At 38.2% G+C, this 21,008-nt stretch overlaps 1 protein-coding gene across 1 annotated transcript in view; it reads right to left on the reverse strand.

The window, feature by feature from the left end:
* The window catches only part of LOC140228023 (nitric oxide synthase-like protein), a 79,165-nt gene that overhangs the window by 41,612 nt on the left and 16,545 nt on the right, over window positions 1–21,008 (reverse strand). Inside the window, exons 2-7 of the mRNA XM_072308420.1 lie at window positions 20,776–20,906; window positions 20,336–20,498; window positions 19,020–19,111; window positions 12,684–12,825; window positions 11,720–11,859; window positions 7,785–7,959 (exon numbers count right to left, since the gene is read on the reverse strand). Coding sequence (XP_072164521.1) covers window positions 7,785–7,959; window positions 11,720–11,859; window positions 12,684–12,825; window positions 19,020–19,111; window positions 20,336–20,498; window positions 20,776–20,906 — 843 coding nt within the window. The remainder of the gene's footprint in view (window positions 1–7,784; window positions 7,960–11,719; window positions 11,860–12,683; window positions 12,826–19,019; window positions 19,112–20,335; window positions 20,499–20,775; window positions 20,907–21,008) is intronic.

Below are 21,008 nucleotides of genomic sequence, written 5' to 3' on the forward strand. Positions count from 1 at the left end.
TAGTTATAGAGACAATAATTCACTTGGCATCTTTGTGTTATAATGAATGAGTTGTTTTGGTGTTAAACATGTGTGGATTTGATGATGTGCACATTATAGTGTTTCAAGGGTTCTCCTAAAGTACATTTTAGGAGCTGTAATTGTGTTGTGACTTTATTATGAGTCAATAAAAATGACCTCTCTGCTTGCTGTTCACAGGACTCCTGTCTAGTGTTTGTCTTCATTGACTGCACGACCTCCCACCCGAACCCGCGTGCCGTATAACCATCTCCATCATAGACACACATACACACCCACACCGTCTTCACATCATCTCGCCCTTCTCCACATCTCTCTCTCTCATTCCGCGCCCCCATTCGGCCAACCTCCTTACAATAGTAATGACAAGAATCCAGCTTCCTGATTGGCTGTTGCTACTGGAAATTGACATTCCAGCAAGAGTTGTTATCCTAACATCTTTTATGAAATGGGACCCTGATCTCTATCAAGATGAGCATATTAACTGAGAGTATCAAACTTTGTAACGCAGGTAACGCGCGATAATGATACAGTTTGGATCGTGGAAATGAAAATAAAGGGACAAGACCATGAGGGTGTTGCAAGAAAGTTGCAATCAATTGCAAATTGCAACTGATTGTCACTGGCCAATCAAAAACATTGTTGCATGCATGTCTTCTTAATAGGGCAGACCCTGAGCCAATCAGAATGGTTGTTTCAAAATTAGCAATTATTTGCAATTGATTGCAACTTTCTTGCAACACCCCACATGACTGTAGAATGCGAAACTTGATATATCTTCCTCAGTAGGAAACGGCTATGTAAGCTTTGTTTATAATAATCAAATATTGAAGGTAGTTGAATTTGAATTGAAAAAAAAAGAACTCTTCTGAAAAGCGTCATTTTGTCAACATTTACTCCTTTGTTTGATGTAAGAGGGCGCCCTTCTGTTGTACAGACCAATTCACAGACAACTTGTAGATGGATGCGCAGACGACGAAAAAAGAAAAAAAAAAAAAAAAGAAATGCAAGGTGAAGATTGTGTTCTAGTGTGTCCACATGAATGTGTGTGTGTGTGTGTGTGAAAGAGCAATGTTTGAATGTGTATTATCCTTCTGATCAGGCCTAAAAGCTGAAACTAACATACGCTTACACAAAATAAAAACTTAGAAAATCACATGCTCGACCGCCTGACTGTTCTATTTCGGAGAAACAACATTCTAAACTCTGGATATTGCGTGTATGTGTTATGCAGTGTCGAATTCCCGTGACTTAACATAACATCAAGGTAAAATGCACCCACCGATTGTCGATATCGCATCGGCTCTGTTTTCCCTCTTTCCCCTCACTAAAATTTGCTGGAGTTAGCTCATTACAAAGATAACACGAAAACGTTGTGAAACGGGCCCGCAAAGTTTGATGTTCTACCGTGCGATGCGAAATAGCACCGTTACTATGTACGCTAAACCTTGGTCGTGTGAGATCAATAATTGAGGGGAATAAGTTGCACACATTTTCAAGGCTTTAGATCATCAGAATGATTGTAGGGGTGTTTCTCTAATCATGATATATGGTTCCTGTTTGCACAACATCGTGCGGTCTGTACATGTGTGTGTGTGTGTGTGTGGGGGGGGGGGGGGGGGTCACCCAGGAATGAGACCTCAATGTAATTCTGAATTACTAAATATGGTAGCATCAAGTTGATGTCGGAAGTGTGACGATTACCTACTGAAATCTGTTTGTATTGTGAACAACTAATGCCCCAAACAGCAACCAATCCATCTTTGCTTTCAAGGAATACTGACTGCTATCTGCTTGTGACAAGTTTCAGTACTAAGGTGTTTAAAGTTTTCCCCACTACATCCTTAAAACGCGGACGATTATGACCTTCACCGGAAGGTGTTTATGACAATTTCGGTAATATTTTGTAGTTCATCACCACCACTTCCTCACTGGAAAGAGTGACACATTTCAACTTTCCGATGAAGCAAGCAACATAATATTCAATACTTTCAGTTTCAATCTATGTATCACGATTCTGTGTGTATGTGGAATGGAATCTGAACGTCTTTAATCACACCGACGGCGTTGACAGTACAGGCTCTACTAACTGCACTGATAATTAATCCATGAACCTCCCCATACCCACCCCACTAAACATGATATCACTGCGTTGAAAAATCACTAGACGAATCATGATGAAACATTCATAGAATAAAGAAGGGCTTCCAGAACTTGATTTTTCTTTATTGAAATTTCAGCTAAACAACAAACTGTGCGTGACTAGATAAAGAAACAATTAATGAAGTAAAGGGACAAATTTGAAATAGACCTACTATCAAATGATGACTACGTCTTTAGTAGGACCCATACCTATTATAACAGCGTAGATATAAGATATATTACATCCCTCATTAGTGAGCTGATCCTGCCCAGTGATTGGTGTACGTAGCGTCATGTGGCCAAACATAACATTACTATGATGATGGCGATGTTGAAAAAACAGCAACTAAATGCCAATGGAGAAGTGGTTGCTATACCGTCGTCATTCATGGAATATACAAGTGCTTTATATGATGCTATTGATCAATGGTTTGCCATCGGTAGCTTGCGTAAAGAACTGTAGTTATCAGCCATCAGTTATCACTGTTATAAGATCATCGTGTAAATCATCGACACTGGTCGTCTGCACAGATATGTGTAAAAGTTTTCATTTTAACAATATTACTTTTAGGAGTCATTGGAGGGACATTACACAGATACATCATCATGCCCTGTTTCGAGTCAAATCCTGAATGAATGAATGAATGAATGAATAAGTATGTAAGTAAGTATAGTAAGTAAGTAAGTAAGTAAGTAAGTAAGTAAGTAAGTAAGTAAATAGATAAATAAATAAAAAGACTATTGATTCGTCGGTGAAAGAAATAGCACCACATTAAGAAGCCGCTAAAAAAATTATGCTTTTTTTTTTGCCACCTCGGTGTTAATAATTTGAACTGGAGTCTCTCAGTGCATCTGGTATAGCTATGATTGGCTCGATTACGATCTGTGTGAACATGATTTTTAAAGAAAGCCCCACAGTCGTTATTATGTGCCTCGACTGCTGACAACTAAGTTTCCGATATAGACGAGGAGAAACGTGCTGCCCAGATGGAATAGGATAGCAACCTTGCAGATGTTTTAATTGGGCCACATCTAGCGGGAGGTCAAAAATGTCAAATATGTTGACGATATCATGTCCCAAAATTTGACCTGTCATAATCAGCTAAAAAAAAAATAATAAATAAAGGAAGAGAGACCATGATTGTTTATACATGGCCGTTATACATTGATATTTCATTCTGGGATTATCATTTGTAAAACTGTAAATCTAAATCAATAGATTGAAGTAAATAAACTATTGAATTGAAACTGTTAAATTGAAATGACATGTTTAGTTCGTCACTGGCGTAGGACTTTCGACCCCCACTAACAGTACATGACCGAGGGTTATGGCATATATCTTCGCTTTGTGTAACAGAGCGAAGTAATGAACAATCATTTCGTCTATCTGTGGGTCTGTTCTGTCACGTGACATGAAACATGACGTATAACCTACGGTGATGCTAGCATTGTCCCGACTATTGTCGCTATCAAGCCACCGCAACGAAAACCGGCATACGGTTTTCGGAGTCGGCTTCATGTGAAGAATCTTATATAAAATAAATGATTATTTTGTGTGATCAATAGGCCTAATTCGTTTTTATTCGAAAGAACGCAATCGAGGAAAATTTAATTAGTCACCTTTTACTGTTGCCAGTTCTACTGCAGCTTGGGCTCCTTTTGTTCCCTTCTGTGCACATAGGTCTTTTAAAAGATATTTAGCATGTATTCTGACAACTCTGATCATATCAGTTACATATACATCAATCAACCTTTTTTTTTTTACAAGCTTTACAAGGACTAGTTCCATTAATACACCTGTATTACACTTTAACATGAATGATGGATTTTAAATCAATGATGATTTTGCGTCATTACAGAACCGTGTTCAAGGTCGACTGTTACCACAACAACAAAAAACCCTGAAGTCTTTAATCCCATAATTCAATGAATTGAGTCCTTTTATGTGGATTTTAAAAAGGTGATACCAGCAATGTCGTATTTATCATAAGATTATGATTGAAGCATCATGCGGCAATGATCAGATATCCTCGACTGAGGGTGTTGTTAAACTGCGCGATCTTCCGTATTTAGCCTTTGGCTATATCATTTTATAGACATGAAACTTTGTTGCCACTGTGAGGAATATTCCAATGTGGATACATAAAGTGACATCTCATCGAGCTTCTAACGATTTCAACTCTCGTCATAATTCTTAGAAGTTCACGATAGACCAACATGGAGTATGTATGCTAGGATGGCAAGTCCTACCGTTACAGCATTATGCTATTGTTGATACAGAGCGCTCATTGCGTGACAGCTAAAATCCAAATGCTTTCGTAGAAGGTTGGAGGAGTCGCTGGTGCCAAATGACTCATGTTGTACTGACGACTTTATTTCTTCTTCTTCTCTCTTTCAACATTTTTAATGCCTCTAATTATTAAACAGGTGATTCAGGTTAGTAAAGATCATTCCAAACAGTAGCGGGGAAAAAAATGTCACACCTACACCTGACTGCACCTTTCGCAGACATGATCAACAGATAAAGATTTAATTAAAGACCGTTAAGGAGAGGGGTGTGTAGAGTTGTGTGATTTGTGTCAGAGGCTAACAAATCTACTGACTACCAACTTGGACGACTCAATAAAGAGAAATATCACGGCGAATCTGGCGTTTCACTTCTGGCTATTTATTCTGCCATCTTCTGGTGTTCCCACTACATTTCAACAACAGGGGGCGCTAGACCACATTAGTGGTCAACAACACTACAGGGTGTACATGAGGGACAAAAAAGATAAAAAGAAAGAAACAACATTAGATCTGACTAAGCCGGAACTGTGGCTAGACCAGCAATGCCCTGTTCTTGAAGGTGGCAGAATATTCCAAATAGAAGTGGAATTGGTCAGGCCTACTAATTAAGATCTGCACGTTTATCTTGTAATCCGCTCCTGGATTCCCAACCAAACAATATGATGACACCCGTTTTACACCAGTCGCGAGATAATGATGTGTACCAAACCCCCACGACACTTCCTTATCTAATCTTCTAACCTTCAACTCCAGAGGGATCGAATTCATACTTCAAGTATGTGGGTTTTTTGTCTTGTCTTCTTTTAATAGGGCCATGTCATCTCTTTCTCTTCTATCCTTCAGCCCTCGCCCCCCCCCCCCCGCCTTGCCGAAAAAAAAGAAACACACAAAATCCATGATCACATTTCAGAGTTCTATGGAGAACGTATTAGATAGATCCCCGTTTTCACATTTTAGCTGGGCATAATATCGTCATGAGGATCATCTTGATATAAATCATTAAGAATAGAATGAAATGAAGCATACCGACATGTAAGAAAAAAAAAAGAAAGGCCTTTCAGAATCAAAGTGGTTTGTTCGCTCTTGGGACAGTTTGCTATCTAACGTCTTTATGGGATGATATCATTGCAGCAGATGGTAAAAAAAAAGACAAATATGATGTAGAAACTCTTCAACAATCAATTATGTATGTTTACATCATCCATTAAGTAACTCAAAGACCTTCTATAATCATAAAAAAAAACTGTTCAAATATACTTTAAAAACAAGAAGAGTTCACTGGAACATTTTATTTAAAGTCCATCTTTACTTCTTTACGCTGGTCAGTAGCTTCAACCAGGATACGACGGACCATTAATTCTATAAAATTACGACAATGATTAAAAGCTAAAGATATTTAAGATAACAGAATACAAGATCAGGCATAATCCTTGCTTGTCTTAATCTCGGCTGTCGATCTTATAGCAGGGCGTAAAAATGCACATACCGATGTTTCGCGCGCGGTAACTTCGCACCAAAGTGTCAAAAAACCAATTGATGACACGTTCTGCAGAGAGAAGCGAGTAAATATTAAGATTGACGATGACGAACATGCATACCAGTGACTGTGCCAATCGTGAGTTGGTGCACCGTTATTTGAACCTATGTAATCACTGATTTGATCACTGAGGGTGTCGCAATGTCAAAGGTGATATCTATAAGATTTGGGGAACTCATGACGTAATTCTCCTTCTTGCACATTGCTGTGCGATTTATCAGTACCACAAATTGTTAGAATTCGTAACCCACGACATACACGTAGATTATCTCTCATTTACTTTTTTTTTGTTGGCACTTATCGATTGACATTGGTAATACCTTTGTTGATAGAATTAAAACGGATGAAAAAGCAAGTCCTAATTATATAAAGTTGAGTGTAGAGACTACATGCATAATGATGAAACTCTTCGCAATCAAGACGATAATGGAAATAACAGTGACCAACAAGGTGACCAATCATTGTGAAAATATTTCATTTCTTTTATTCATATAGTATTTGGAAATGTTATACACTGTATTTCGAAAAGAGCTCTTAGTGTATCATCAAGGTCTTCTGTCAAATACAGAAAGCAATGTGATTTATTCCATACATCCATTAATGCTCTCACATATACCATTTTCGTGTCGTAAGTTGCCTTTGTACCAACGGCCACTCCCGTTTCACAGAGTATTACTTGATTGATAAAGAGTGCTCGAAGCAATGTACTAAAAAGTAACTAGCAATTTCTTTCGAAGGTTTGTAGCATTGCTCGCTTTGGCGGGCAAGCCTCTAGGTGGTGATGTACGTACCTGGGTCAGCAGCGGATCTACGGGGTCATACTCTCATTCGGTTGGATATTTTGTGCAGTGAATTTTTGTTACAAAGCGATATAATAGAACACCTGTAGTCAAAAGACTATACGCCTCGGGCATCAAGTTCCAGATAGAATTATCAATGAGAGAAATAATCTATGTGGTTTCAGTGGAGGGGGAAAAAAAACTCACTCCCTCCCCCCCCCCCCCAAAAAAAAAAAGAAAAAAGAAAAAAGATCTGGTCTTTGTTGCGCAGTCTTTAGTACTAAAGGAATGCGTAATGTCACAGCCACGCGGATAAAATTGTGTGTATACTGGTTGCTAGGATTCTTGCGTCAGTAATCCATGAAGAATATATCGGTTTTGTGATAATAACAAGAAATTCTCCCTTTGACCACTAAGTAACCAACCGCAAAGCCGATTTTCATAAACATCCACCCAAGTGAAGCTTTATGTAATCATAATCCGATGATAGGTGGGGTTTTTTCTTGTGTGTGTGACAATATTTGATGAGCATAACATCTGCCTATTTTAACACTATTTCACAGGTTACAAGGTTTCCTATAGAACATTATTTCATTATACTCTTAATTCTTCTTCCCTTCCTTCAGTGAACTCTTAGAAATGTTTCAAGTATACCAATATGGTGAGTCATTTCTGATGCATTCTTCCCTTAAGAGTTTCATACCAAATTCTCGAACCAAACAGGTACTTATAAGTAGGTGACAAGCATGTAACTAATACTGGTTCGTTATGCCATAGTTGTGCAAGACTTGCCGTGTCCCAAGATTCTGTTCATAAACGTACATGGAGCTCACTCATCCAGAAGATTGCAAACAACAGGCATACTTTATACATGCAAAACAAACAAACAAACAAACAAACAAACAAACAAACAAACAAACAAACAAATGAATAAACGAACGAAACAAAACAACAATGTCAACTTGTCATTGCTTGATATGATATCACTTTGTTTATTCGTTTGTTTTTTCAAATCATACCTCGATAAGATTGAGTCTGTTGCTGTCGCAGATATCCCTGGCGCCGATTTCTGTGACCATGTACCAGCCGTTGAAGGGGCAGGCGGGGAACTCGAGGCCCCCGAGATCCAACATGAGGCTGGAGACAGCGGGGAGGGCGTACCACTTCAACCCCAGCTCCTTGAACCAGGCGTACCTGGAAATCAAGACAAGGAAAGCTAATTATGCTGTTCTTTACAGATTTTTGTATACATTTGACGCCACCGTCTTTTCTCTTTGAGATAAAGAGGCATCGATATCATGCCAAAACAAATGAAGACGAAATTGTACAGGAACTCCTGTAGTCCAAAACAGACGGCAGTCTAACAGCACACCCGAAGGACAAAAGTGGTCTCATTTGAGAAAAGAGTGGCCCGTAGTTTTTTTAGCACTCACCCAAGGACAAGCACCAAACATGTCATATACTATCACGGAAGCATCGGCGCGAATTATAACACAAAGTTTTATCATTTTTATTGCAAATTTGCAACTTTTTTTTTTCGACTTGAATTGCAGGCATGATCATTATGTATTGAAAGACATTATCCACCAGGAAAAAACAATCATCAAACAACCCAATTTAAACAACGCAAATTCACACACACACACACACACACACACACACATGTATATATATATATATATATATATATATATATATATATATGTACGAGTAGTCTTGGAATATATATATATATATATATATGTACGAGTAGTCTTGGAAATTTACTATCAGTTGTCAAAAGCACGTGTATTGCACAAAATGATGAACTGTCGCGTATTTATGTACAGTAAGGTCTAGATTATCAAGCGAGTTACCCGAGAGAACAGGAAAGCACAGTTCATCCCATAATTAAGCTGCAATTCCTCTTTACAATTGATGCATTTTCACTGTGGCTTCGATAATAGAGCAAATGACAATAAATAAAACGGTAATTCATGAAAGTCAATCACATAAAAGTGGTGGAATTTAAGGTTTCGCATTGTGTTCACAAAGCAATGATATTGGTAGCAACAAATTAATATGAAAATAAGGCAATGTGGTGATGCCGTCACTTCACAATTCTTGCACCTTATCTTTTTCAAAGAAAATAAAATATGCTTTGTGGTTGATAGTCAACTACAACCTTCCCCATCTAAAGTCATAAAGTTTACGGTATTGCACTGATATACTGATTTTCATTAACGCTTATCTCACTATTTATCTACAAATGAACATAATTTTCACAGGAGCAAGTGTGAATATTTCTTAATTGGTGCTGTCCAGCATTTTTGTCATCCACTGATACAATTTGGATGTATTCAATATGAAAGTTACTTTTGCTTTGTTTGGTTTTGATTGGTGGGTTGGTTTTACCTATTACTATTATGATTTTTATTATCTCCCTCTCTCTCTTTCTAGGAAAATAGGACAGAAATGGCTCAAAACTAGACGAGACAACAATACACCTTCAGTGATGGTTGATCGATGTAATCCTGGCGCGGATCGATACACGATCAGTGCCAAGATCCAAGAGCGTAAATTGATGTGTGGCCTGTCACAAAATCAACACGTAACGCGAGCCTTGACAATAGTCTTTGAGGATATGTCTTTGACATGATCTCGTGACCTCTTGTCTGAGGTTGATCTCCCCATGGACTACACAACTTGGACTGCAACCCTGAACTCCCGCCTTTCGCTTTCTTGCAGACGAAACTCAGAATCAACACGCCTAGGGAACAATCAACGTGTACAGAGTTTTCGAACAACAAGGACGATAAAAGAGACAAGAAATCATCGCCATGGAGTTCATTTTCACACGATTTTTTGATGACACACATGGGGTATGGCAAAATAAACATCGGGGGTGTTGCCTCACTTTTTCGAACTGTCTGTATCCGAAACTGATACGAGATAGCAACGGATGTCAACTAGCATTAGTCGAGCGTGTCGTGGAGTTACAACAACTGCACTAAACGGGGGGATTGTGTAATGTGATCGGAACACAAAGCGACGCAACTGACAGCTAGCGAATCGTCTTCTCCGATTGTGTGCTAGATGTTAGATTCTCTCCAACTTCTTCCTTTTACTCAGATTTCTATCAAAGAGCTAATCAATTTGGGCTGTTGCCAATCTCGTGACTGTTTTCAGTCAAACTGAATGAATATACATCATCATCATCATCATCAACAACAACAACAACAGCAGCAACAACAACGATAACATAACTCAAATAATGCACTGCTCTTTAATGATCAGGTTAGAGAAAAAGCTAGAAAATTGTGAAAATAATGCATGTCTTTCGCAGAAAATAATCAAGTAACAGTAAACCGTTTGTGGTAACGTCCCATGAGAGCCAGGATCACACGTCTTTGCGAAGAAATTTCTATTAACATGTATTATATCGCTGTGTTTTGTTATTAGAACATCGAGAATATCTACTCCGGGGACATCACAGTTTTAGGAAAAGGGTCACTTTGTTGCGTTCATGGGGCGTCATGATATGACTGCCAAGTGGTTGTATATTTCATATTATATTTCATGTTGAACTCATCTTTTATTTTATGACTTTTATTCCATACTATTCTGGAGTTCATTCCACCCCCTTCCCCCCCCCCCCCCCCTCCCCCACACACACACCGGGCGTTGTTGATAACGTCAAACTGCACTTAATATTGCTTGTCATGTACAATGCGCTCCCGTTATAGCACCGTTTACAACGAAGCAAAAATTCAGGCCCCAACATTATCAGCAATACATTATTTTTTTCTTGTTCATTTGTTCGGTTGTAACGAAATTTCGATATATGAAAGTAAACTGCCTGTCCCGAGGACTTCGTCATAAAGGGAGTCCACTGTATTGTATCTACGTCACATGCTGTGCTGGTATAAATTCAGATGTTCATTAATCCTGTATTATGACGTTTAAGTTTGACCCGACTCGCATCATGAGAGTCACGTGTGCTAGATTTGAACTTGATCCATTTTGTTGTTTAGGTTTCCCTACTGTAAAGTGACAAAATATGTCTCTTTTGTCCGTGACAGAATAAGATAAATGCGCACGTACACATGAAATATTTTCTTAGACAAAGATTCTTCAATACAATTATGCCGGAATCCCAGTTGAATTGGTTTCTTATTATACGAGGCTCTACTACATACTAAAGTAACTAAGGTATAAGCTGTGTAAAACCCGTTCACATAACCAAATTGCCCTCCTGAGAAAAACCACTGTGCATCCGTTTCCCCTTATATACAGAAAATAATTTGTTGTGACATACTGTACTTAGTTGTCAAACCGCAACCGCTAACGACACTCACCGACAGTCACGACATTGGGTAGTTTCTTGGAGAATGTTTGCATTTATTGTTTTGCGGTCTGACAACCATAAGAACTAATAGCCAAATCGGACCAAATACAGTTATGATCTATTTCGCAGACATATCGGGGGAAATCTCATCGGACCCACATGCTATAAAAAAAAAAAGTTCGTACACAGACAAACATATTGAGTATCGCCAACAGCTACGATACACCCACAAACATACAAACTTGTTAATTCAAACATAAATACATACACACATACAGCACACACAATGCATATACAATAAATATACATATACATCTACATCTACATATACATATGCATATACATATACATATCCACATATAAACATATACATATCCATATACATATGCATATACATGTACATATCCATATATAAACATATACATATACACTTTATACATATACATATACATATACAACATATACCTAAACATATATGCCTGCATTCGTGCATAATTTAAGCATGTACATGATACATAATGATTCGTTACTATCTATTCTGACACGTATCTCGGCATTAAGTTGTGGGAACAACATATCCTCCTTATTGTAGACAATGACAGCTCTTTACCATATAGTCAAACTTACTTGGGATGCTCGAGCGGGACTTCGAGCACGAGATCGGGCGGGATGTCGTACATTTCCGGGTCTTCGCCGTTAGCTTGCAGCACGAGCGGGAGAACGTCGAACGCGCCCCCGCTTCCTTTCCACCCGAGCTTCTGACATACCTAGATGGTCATAGAAAAAAAAGGAGAGATAATGGAGACATTAAACATACAATGTTAATGATTAAAAAAAGAAGTTATTAATGCAGATGGTGAGGATGTGCTATGGTGATGATGATGATGATGATGATGATGATGATGAAACAGCATTTATATAGCGCCATTTATCTGTAGAAACATCCAAGGCGCCCGGCTCCCACGGCTAAGTAGTGTCACACATTATTTACAAAGTTGCTTTAAAAGATAAGTCTTCAGTTCAGATTTGAAGGTATTGAAGTTACAGGCTTCGATTCTGTCAGGTTCCATTTGTACTGGTTCCCTTTCCGACATGTTTGTTAAAATGTAAATTTTAAAAATACATTTGTACTGAGGGTGACAACTGATAACAAATCAACCATCAATTGACCATAGAACAAGGTTAATAATTATGCCAATAGCACTACTACTTTTTGACGATACGAAAAAAGAAGACCAACAGTAACTCAATTACTACTACTACTACTACTGCTACTACTACTACTACTACTACTACTACTACTACTACTACTACTCCAACTACTGCTACTCCTACTACTACTACTACTACTACTACTACTACTACTACTACTACTACTACTACTACTACTACTACTACTACTACTATTACTACTACTACTACTACTACTGTACTACAACTGCTTATTTCATGTGTGTTTTATCTTGTTCTATCTATCTAAACATTAACATCTATTAATCAATTTGCATTCTACTCCACTGCCTATGGAAACCTTGTGTCCCCTGCCTGACATTATAATCATCTCGCAGGTTAAACGGCTAAGTAGACCTACCTCTGTGAACTCGACTCCTGCGGGATCGCCGATGATAGATCCATCGGGCTGCTTGTAACCCGCGTAGCCAACCAGCTGCTTGTTCCACACTCGGAAGTCCTTCTGCGGGTCTGACCGCTGGGGAAAGATCGTGATGGCGGACCTGTCCACACAAACGGAACAAAAAGAAAGGATACATTAACTAAGATTAATTACTGAAACATCAGAAACATTTGCGGCATGGAATTTTCACGAATTGGCGACCACGAAAACATATAAGTATACTGGTGCTACATTTTTTTAAACAAAAATTTCGCGTGCATTTTACTTTCGCGAATCTTGTCTCCTAGCAAATTCGCTGAAGTTTCATGCACGCCAAAATTTCTGGTTTTATAGTATTCAAGTGCTCCTTCGATAAGCGTCGCATAATCTATATGAATTTATCTATCTGCCTTTTTTGTAGACAATATATTACTATGTACATGAAAATATACATATTATATACAATGTATACATATTCTTCCGTTTGTTCGAGAGTGACTGTTAGACATTTACACACATTTTGGAACAGGGTTATCATTGACGGATTCAAGACTGAGTTTCAAGTTTGTTTGTTTTTTTTAAGTTCATATATTTCATATATATTCATGAAGTATATGCTTGCAAATTTGAACAAACTCATTTCTCTTTCTTCCAATAATGAAAAAAAAAAACAACAACAACATGGCGGCCATGCATCTATTGTCAAAAAAGTCTGAACAACTAAACTTCGACCGATCTTAGCAGTTATAGCTGAAAATCTGGTGCCCCTTGTATAATAGCCATCATGAAATAAAAGAGACATCAAAATTCAAGACATTTTATCTTTGAAACGAAAGATTCTGTCTTTGAAACGAAAGATGATAAAGATATCATATATGCGAATCTTTAACAAATATTATCGTTCATTATGTTTCAACCACATAAATTTGCAGTTTTCGCATCTGTAATAAAATGTTTGTGACCTTATTAGTGTGTCGTGAGAACGAGTCTTATTTATCCCATCATTCTGTTTAAGTTCCATAAGCTGTTTGTATTTGTCTTGTACTAAAAACTATGGGTCGATATACTGTTTGTCATGAATGACATGTAAATAATCATATCTGATGTAACGGAATTAAGCAGAAATAAATCAAATCAAAAATCAAATCAAATTCAACCGATAACAATCTCTTATAGCCGTATAGTATCCAGTAACAGTGGCTTCCTGTTGACAGTTCTTAACAGGAGTTGATACCTTTTACAATTCAATTTTCAAATCATTCTTCGAAAAAAAAATATACGAGAGGTAGATAGAAAGAGAGGGGGTGGAGGAGGAAAGGAAGAGCAAGAATATGAAAGCTTAGACAATTCCATGGATAGTTAATCGCACTTTATTTGAGTGTCCGGGGACAAAACTTCTATTCCCTTTCCTGGGGAGCAACCAGCTTGGTTTGCTTCCTCACACTTCTGCAGTTCACTTTGAGCGAGATAATGTGATTATAAATCTGCCCATTTGGCTTTATGTTTTAGCTCAGGAGTCACTGTCAATATTTATTCATGACTTTTCAGAACAGGTGACGACTCGTAACACAACACGAATTCAGAAGAAAATACACTAAAAGTTAGGCGGGAATGTTCATGACGCGAATGATAGCTACAAATACAGCTGTCACAATGACGTTGCTGGTGTGGATGAAGATAAAAATGTGATGATAACGGTGATAAAGATGTAGATATTAACAGTAATAATCATTGGAATGTTCTGAGGTGAAGAATATTAGGACATTGTTATTCCGATTTATCAAATCAAATAACAAATCTGCTATATGACTGCGGAATTCCTGGGAGGAAATCCGCACAAATTGACAAATTGTGATGACAAAGTACATTTTAGCGCGCTTAATTTTGCGTTCAAATACCATGTTTTCACATCATGCCCTCTTCTTGAAATCGTGGCATAAGCCGGGCCAGTTAGATACAGGTCATAAGGTCAAGTTCGAGATAGTCGGTCGATCCCCTCCAGACTAGATCATAATGCTTCCAAGACCGGCGACTATTCCAAACAACATACACCTGTTCTGACATGCGATGAGGGGATATGCCAATAATAGATTTGCAAATAAAAAATACGAAAGAAAAATTGTGAGGGAGTATACATGAAAGTTAGTAAACCCATTCAACACGAGATTTTCTTTCTTACTTTGGGAAATGGGCGGGGTTGGTTTAATAAAAAAGCAGTATATCGATTTGTAGCTATTAACCTATACACAAAATAGAGTTGAAGAACCTTGAGGGAAGGTCACAATGTTAAACAGAAGCAGGAAAATTCACAAACCCACGGACATTCTTTCGTTCGTTCAAATCTGATATCTCGAGAAAATGAAAAAGTCATTACCACCCCGTAATGTTCAAAAAGTGCATCGACTGTTTGGCGTGGTGTGTAGAATGATCAAGTAAAGTATTTCGAGGTAGACAAAAAGAAAAACAAAAAGAAAGAAAGAGAGAAGTACAAAGTCAAAAAGGAAGACAAAACATATGAAAGCGTTTGCAAGAAATCAATATCATATAAAACACATTTGAGACATGTCATCTCAATTTTCTTAAACATACAGGGCCTGCCAACCAGTAAAAAGACCCATAGTTCAAATGGGATTTCTTACATGCTCTGTCGTCAAAGCAACAATACACTTGTTGTTCTCCGTATTTACGGCTCACCTTCGTGTATGTATCAGGCCTACACAAATGCAGCTGCAAAATAATGATGACCTTTTGGGGGGCAAAAAATGAAATGTCCACATACTTTGCCCTACAGTGACAGAGGACATGGCGCGATAAGGCACGTTCGACCTGCTCCAATATCTTGCACTTCTCAGCGAAGTTTAAGATTTATCATTTTCATCTTGTATATCACAATCATCAAAATTTCTGCTATATAGCCTTAGCATTAAAGAATTACTGGCATAACTGAAAAGAACAAAACAGCTCACTGTCGCATCATGGACATATCTTGCGAAACAAGGGAAAATCAAAATTCTCGACGCACTTTTAGCAACACGATATGAAATCGAATTTCATTTTATGTCATGCATAATTATGATTAATGTGATACTGGCGAAAGGAAGCGTGAAAGATCGTTCTGTGAAATACCTCATCGTGTTCGAAATTTGGCGGAGGCGTAAGGGGCATACATTCGAAAGATAACACAGAAACAAATCTTGGATAACATAAGGTAAGGTACACATAACCGCATAAATCAGCTGTAAATTGCTTCAGTATGTTTAGCCCTGCTCGTCTTAATATCGAAATGTGAAATCTTTACGAAGATCAAACAACAAAAGTCTAGTGACTTCAAACGCAATTGAAATAGTTCACTTTTATAGACATTTCCTTAAAAAACAATTAATTTGCTCTGATGTGTCAGATTGGCATTTTGTCTCCGATTTCACACATCTTGGTCTTTGAGAAGAACTCTGTTATTGTCTGTAAAGCGCGTGTCCTCCGCAAACCTTTCATCTGGCGTCTGTACGGGCGTGGAATAGCGGATCTACGTCACGGGGAGGCGGGACATCTTGCCGTCGACCTCAAACTAGCCGTGGATGCGGCCTTGGTCTTGACATCGTGGCGTCTGCCACGTGTTCTCCGTATCTTTCAATAGTTCTTTCATCGTGAATGAAAGAAAAAAAAAAAAAAACTTCTGCAAGTTGAAGAACATCTTGGTCGAGTTATCGGCAGCTGACTGTTTGACGAACACATGGCTGACTCTTCACATATTTACCCTGTCTTCATTCAGTGGGTTATAGTTGTTTTGCGTCTCAATTGTCAAGACAAAACTAGTCTCAGACACATGTCGGGCTTTGGGGAACTTGTACTCTGAATTTGATATTTGTTGCAGCCTCTGTGGAAAGGCAGATTTATAGCAACTTGTACAGGACATGTTACTTCACTTTCATGTTACTCATGAGACATACTTCATGTTGTATATGTCAAAAGTTATACAGAATGGTTGGAAGTGAGTGAAGCCAAACTCAGCTGTCATGACCTGATGTAGAGATCTGGTACAGCATTGTTTTCAGTTGGATCTTTAAAAATCATCTGTGCTTTATCTGCTGCTTACAACTGTTTTGCTTTTTTTTTATATCGCTATTACTCATTCTAGAGAACTATTCTTTTTTTTCTTTCCTTCTTTCTCCCTCCGTTCCTATTTCTGTCTGTCTGTCTGTCTGTCTATTTATTTCTCCTTGAAACGCAATCCATGACGGTTTTGTCGCATGTTTATACCTGACTGTTACCTGTATTATTGTTTGATGCTTCCACAGCCTCTGTTATTGTCAAGCCGTAAATGCCATCATTTGTGGTTTTATTCACAACAAAACTGCGATCTTGTAAACTCGATTAAGCGAACTCAAAGCACATATTTTCAGCGGTATGAATAGCAAGACTATGTATATGTTGTATGGGCGGAACTTCACATACGCCTGTTGTTGCACATCTCTCCTCCTATATAATAATAAAAAGTTATTTCTCTTTCAGATCCATCAAAACATTATTCCACCGTTGTAAAAGTCCCCCTTTAAAAAAGACATTCGACAAAGGAGATAAATGATGTCAAATCAGCTGAAAAACATGATTCTGTATCTGACACCCTCAGATGATATCCTGCCGCGCTTTGACCCAATCGAATCATCTTGGTCAAGTTCAGTGTTACGCGCGGCACGACGTAAACGCGACAATTCCGAGCTCCCTCGGGACTCGTAAAGTGTTAACCTCTTTAACCCCCGCTATGAATTACGCTCGTTTTTGCCAGCAGAAATGATGAAAAAAGTCACTTGCCCATCGCAGCAGTGTATATTCCTCCTGGAGAAAATCTAATCTGAAACAGACGTCTGTGAGTGTTCTGTTTTTTGACCCTCTTTCTTCTGCCAACCTGTTAAATGTAAAGTCTACTTATTTCGTCGTTTGTATGAGACGAAAAAGCACATAACGCACGCAATATCTGTGTATCGTTCATTATCGATCTGTATTTTCATATATCCCTTTCAGCTTGGGAGATTGAACACCTATATTCGGATTAATATTGCTGAATGCTGAAGATGATAGATGTCTGTCTGTGTGTTTACTTTCTATATCATTCAGTTATCTATTTCCCCTTTCTCACTGGAATGGAGTTGGAGGGATATTTGCAAGGGAAACATAATCGACTTCAGCTCCAAAAATGACGTTAAGCTAGAGCAAACTTAATCCTGTTTCGCCGATAGACTAAAAAATGATGACGTAAAATGAGAATAAATTGTTATCAGCGAATTGACCTAGGTGTGCAATAAGGACATAAGTGTACAAAGTCTTGTTGGATAGAAAGGATCGGTACTTGCGTCCTTCTTGTATGGAATGCAGAGTACACAGGAGGGGTGCTTGATATGAAACGGGTGTAATTCGTAGCGACAGGTTTGTTACAATATCTCAGTTGGATAGACGACTCCAGCAAGCTTGGCCTCATGCAACATCACGCGACACTACACAGCAGAGGACGGCTTGATACGGGATCATTTAACGAAATACTCCCGTGAATACGAAGAAAAAAGACGACAAAAGTTATATCATCTTCATTTCTTTGAATTCAACGGGGCCTGCAAATTACATCTGCGTCAAATCATGACATAAGCGATCGCTGTTCATTTGGCGCGAACAAGGATGGCTCGCTGGTTTTACGCGCTTTATAGGTATTGCTAAAGTGAACAGTGCCTTATGAAGCTTGTGGGTCTATTTTTGTGACTACATGTAGATTCAACATTTTTCCATCAATTACTTTAAAAAAAAATCATTAAAAGCACTGTATTTCAGCAGTCGTATGTGCTTCATTTGCTCAAATTGAAAAATCCTGCTAGGTTAAATTCAAATGTTTCAAGAGCGGTGACTATAGATGAATCCGACTTCAGAACACTGTAACTTCTGGCGTGCCGCGACCATAACTAGGAACTTCCAAAGAAGATCAAAGACACTTTCAATGCCATGGGTTCTGCAATGAGCCAGGTGCGTTGCTATGTCAGAGCATAATTTATCTTTTCTTAGGCATACTTGATTAATGAAGCCCACCAGTTAGAAACTACCAATACAAACAGTACCGAAACCGAACTGACTGCAATCGGACGGAAATGATCTGTGTTGGATACAGTATTCAATAGTGTGATACAGGGACCCTCGAATAATATTTGAGCTATCTGATACTATGGGGGCGGGTGCGAAAGGGGACTCAAAAGTTTTAATGGATGCTAATGAGCAAAGTAGAGGTAGTTGAATCGTCAAAAGGTCAGAACAAATATTTGGCGGGGCGGTACAAACCTCAAATTTCCTTTGTTCGTGGCGTAGCTCATGTGATTACAGATGGCCTGGAACATTTCCTGCGGAGAATTGGCATTCCGCGCGTCGAACACCTGTTGGATGAAAATATTTAAAATACCATTAGTAACACGTGGCTTGAGTATCGTCATCTCGCTTTTTACAATCTTAGCGTTCGAGCGTTCTTTGAGTAATGGGGCCAAAAGGCGATCGTACGAACAGTTTCAAAACTACGAAAAGTTTTTTTTTTTTTTTGACCATCTGGTTATTACATGAATATTACGGTGAAATCAATAGGATTGTTGTGATTTTTCTGGCGAATTTCAATGTGGTATTTTCATTATTGGTCTGTTTTGATTACAGATTGTGTATTTCTTATTTTCATAAGTCTATTGTATAAAGTGTACGGAATGCATTATATGAGGGCTCACATGCCTGAGGGCAACAGTAAAGTAATTACTTTTGTGATCCCTAGCCAATGTATTGCTTCCCTTTTCATACTTTGTGTCATACGTCAACTTGTGCTATTTCCATGTGAAAGTACGTTATGTAACTAATATTGTCATTTTCATTTGGCTGAATAATGATTAATAATAATAATAATAATAATAATAATAATAATAATTATAATAATGATAATAATAATAATAATAATAATAATAATAATAATAATAATAATAATGATAATAATGATAATAATGATAATAATAATGATAATGATAATAATTTTGTTTATGTCTTGTTTGCGGAAAGAAAAAAAAATAAATGCAAAAGACGAACAAAAGAAATTCAAAATATGATTAGACCCATAATTAGTTAACAACGAGTAATTTTCGATGAGAACACCCAAAAGTGCAGTGTGCACCAGTGACCACAATTTTCATGTAGGCCCTATGATATAGCGAATGCATTTACCAAGTTTACCGGAAGTAATTTAGCGCTCACAGTGGTCAGGCCTATAACCTACTAGCTCGTTGTTAACTCGTTGTCCATGTTACTAATATGAGTAACAAAAGATATTGAAAGGAAATAGGCAAATTAAGCTCGGTCTAGGGGAAGGCACTTTACAATGTCTTCTGTTCATCACATCAGTACTTTAGCAATGATTGACAGATAATGTCATTGGCAGAATCTTGGTTTGGATTTTTTTTATGTTTTGCGGGAGCAAGCATCGAAGTAATCTGAAGAAAACTGCTCAGTGCAAGTCAACATGCATTTGCACATGCATATAGTTCCTTTTATTTAAACTTCTGCGAGGCTTGAATGCAGATAATTTCTGTGCGTCATTTGTACCTTTTAATTTGATTTAGTTTCCTTACCTGTAGTTTGGTCCATTGGATGCGGCCGATGCAGCGCGGAGCATTCCTCCACGCTGTCTTGGCCCCGAGGATGAGCTCGGTCTCTGTCAGCTGGTATGTGCCTGTCTTCTCTATCGCCTCCCGCACGGCAGCAAGTCGCTTCTTGTGGGTCGGGGTGTCCGCCCTGTGAGGATAGGGAGAAAAGGACTCTCTTATACTAGCGCTTAACCCTCTCTTCTGAAATAAAATTGCTTCTGAAAAAAAAATGCTATGTCGGATAAGCCTCAGACTAGCTTTAAGGTTGTCAAGAACAATATTTGTTTGAAAGGTATGCATAAGATTTGAATATGATACTGGAAGCCTCGGACTAGCTTTACGGTTATCAAGAACAACATTTGTTTGAAAGGTATGCATAAAATTGTAATATGTTACGAAAATCGCCTAATAGTTACTATGGTTACCTCTTGATGTGGGTGAAGTACTGGTTGATAAAATCCTCTGCGTGCATCAGGAGTTCCTCCTTTGGTCGCGCCTTGTCTCGTGGCGGGAACATGATCGAACCCATACATCTCTTCTCCGAACATTGCGTGTTCTAAATTGGACATAAGACAGAAAAACAAATGATCGAACAAATTTAATTTGTTTTCATATTGAGTACTTACGTATTGGACCGCCAACTGGCTAAAAAAAGGGG

Source organism: Diadema setosum, chromosome 4 (assembly GCF_964275005.1).
Source record: "Diadema setosum chromosome 4, eeDiaSeto1, whole genome shotgun sequence".
Lineage (NCBI taxonomy): Eukaryota > Metazoa > Echinodermata > Echinoidea > Diadematoida > Diadematidae > Diadema > Diadema setosum.